This window comes from Gossypium raimondii, chromosome 5 (genome assembly GCF_025698545.1).
Source record: "Gossypium raimondii isolate GPD5lz chromosome 5, ASM2569854v1, whole genome shotgun sequence".
Lineage (NCBI taxonomy): Eukaryota > Viridiplantae > Streptophyta > Magnoliopsida > Malvales > Malvaceae > Gossypium > Gossypium raimondii.
Window position 1 is genome coordinate 26,879,437 of NC_068569.1, and position 2,327 is coordinate 26,881,763.

Genomic DNA, 2,327 nt, shown 5'->3' on the forward strand with positions numbered 1-2,327 from the left:
ATGAGAAGCTTCCCGACGTTGTAATGATGTACAACGTGTGACGATGTGAATGGACGTTGCGACATGGCTATTTAAAGGGACCTTGTATCCTTATTTTGAAAGGCTAATTAAAAAGGCAATTTAAAATGTAGTACTACAGGGGTTTTCTTTTGAGGGGCGACAAAATTTAGCCGCAGATGAGTTTTTATGAAAGCTTTCGTAGTAACTATGAAGAGATTTAATATAGAGCTTGTAGCATGTTTGGATGACGATAATTATGGTTCAAAACGATTTGAAAAAGGTTGTTACAAGGCAAAGTCAACAATTCAGTTCTGCCTCACTAACAATACTTTACAAGAGGTACTTACGAAGAAAACGACAACAGAGTTATGGAGGAAATTGGAAGCCCTGTATATGACAGTCCCTCACAAATTGCTTGGTATTAAAACAATGATTATATACATTCCATATGGCAGAAGGTGAGTCTATTATGGCTCACATCAGTGAATTTGTCACTCTCTTTAATGGCCTAAAGAATGTCAAGGCCAACATTGATGATAAAGATCAGGTTATGTTACTACTTCGTTCTTTGCCCCATTCATACAAAACTGTCAAGGAAACCCTGATTTATGGCAGAAAGAGACTCTTGTTCGAGGACGTGAAGGGAAATCTTTTAAGTAAGGATAAGCTCGACAAAGAGTTAGGCTCGAAGAATAAGCCAGATGGACAAGCCTTCGTTCTAGTTGTTAGAGGAAGACAACAATCTAAGGATTCGGGTCAGAGAAGATCAAGGGTGAGATCGAAGTCAAGGAACCGTGACAAGCAGTATGGCTATTGCAAAAAGATGGGCCATATCGAGGCAGAATGTTGCATGCTTCAGAACAAAAATAAGAGGGCCGCCAAAAACGATGGGAGGGGGAAGTAGAAGACCGATGTAGCTGATGCTAGTGTAGTTGAGGATAGAGCTGATGATTTGTTGTTGGTATCAATAATTGAAAGGTCTAGGTTCACATCCGAGTGGGTCTTGGATTCAGGGTGTTCTTACTATTGGGAATTATCCATGTTTATGGAAAATCAAAGATATGGGTATCAAATAATAGAAAGTCAAAGATATGGGTATCAAATATTAGAAAGTCAAAGATATGGGTACCGAGATATTGGCATAATAAAATTTGAGATATTTTCAATATATGGTCCCTAATTGTAAAGTGACTTTGCAAGTTGATCCCTGAACCTCAACTATAAATAAGCATGACCATCTCTCATTCTGTATCTCAAACTTGCAATTCTCTACTTAAGGCATTGTTTTCTCTCTCTCTCTTTGTAAATTTTCACTTGTATTTTGGAGTGAAATATATTTGGTAGTGCCCGAGGACGTAGGCAAAATTTGCTGAACCTCGTTAAATTCTTGTGTTCTTTATTGTATTATTCGCATGAATTGTGAGTGTGATTGTAGTGATTTATTGTGCTATTAAATTACGATTGAGGATATTCGCTAGGAAAGACACGGTACTTAAGCGATCCTTGTGATCCACCTCTCTTTCCTGGGAATTGAACTTAGTGTGATTTTTTAGTACAATAATTTTACTCTTTTACACGCTTCCGCACAACAATTGGTATCAGAGCTAGATTCATACATGGGGAATATGATCGTTCACGGCACTGTTCACGTACTATAGTTGGGATTGAGGAGAAAAAATGAAAAAGGCATCGTCATCAACAAAGACTACTGTGACCAATGCGAAATTTGAAGTAGGGAAATTTGATGGTACCAATAATTTTGGTATGTGGCAATGTGAGATCCTGGATGTCTTATGTCAGCAAGAGCTGGATATAGCCCTTGAAGATAAACCTGACAAGATGGATGACAAGGAGTGGGCCAAGATCAATAGACAGGCATGTGGAACAATTCGCCTATGTTTGGCCAAAGAGTAGAAGTACTCTGTCATGAGGGAGACATCAGCGAAGAAGTTGTGGGATACACTGGAAGAAAAGTTTCTAACAATAAGTCTTGAAATAGGCTTTATATGAAAAAGAAACTTTATCGATTCACGTATGCACCCGGTATGTCCATGTGAACTCATTCAATAAAATTTTAGCAGACTTGCTAAATTTGGATGAGAAATTTGAAGATGAAGACAAGGCATTACTGTTGTTGAATTCTCTTCCTGATGAATATGATCATCTTACCACCACATTGCTTCATGGGAAGGATACAATCACATTTGATGCAGTCTGTAGTGCATTGTATAGATCTGAGACTCGAAAGAAAGATAAAAAAGATCACAGAGATACAACTACAGAAGTCTTAACAGTAAGAGGTCGTTCTCACAGCAACAAATCTGGTA

General features: G+C 38.1%; 1 protein-coding gene across 1 annotated transcript; it reads left to right on the plus strand.

The window, feature by feature from the left end:
* The first annotated feature begins 448 nt into the window (after positions 1 to 448).
* On the plus strand, positions 449 to 904 carry LOC128041018 (uncharacterized). The gene has a single exon (XM_052630298.1). The coding sequence runs from the start codon at positions 449 to 451 to the stop codon at positions 902 to 904; it is 456 nt and encodes a 151-aa protein (XP_052486258.1).
* The last annotated feature ends 1,423 nt before the right edge of the window (positions 905 to 2,327 follow it).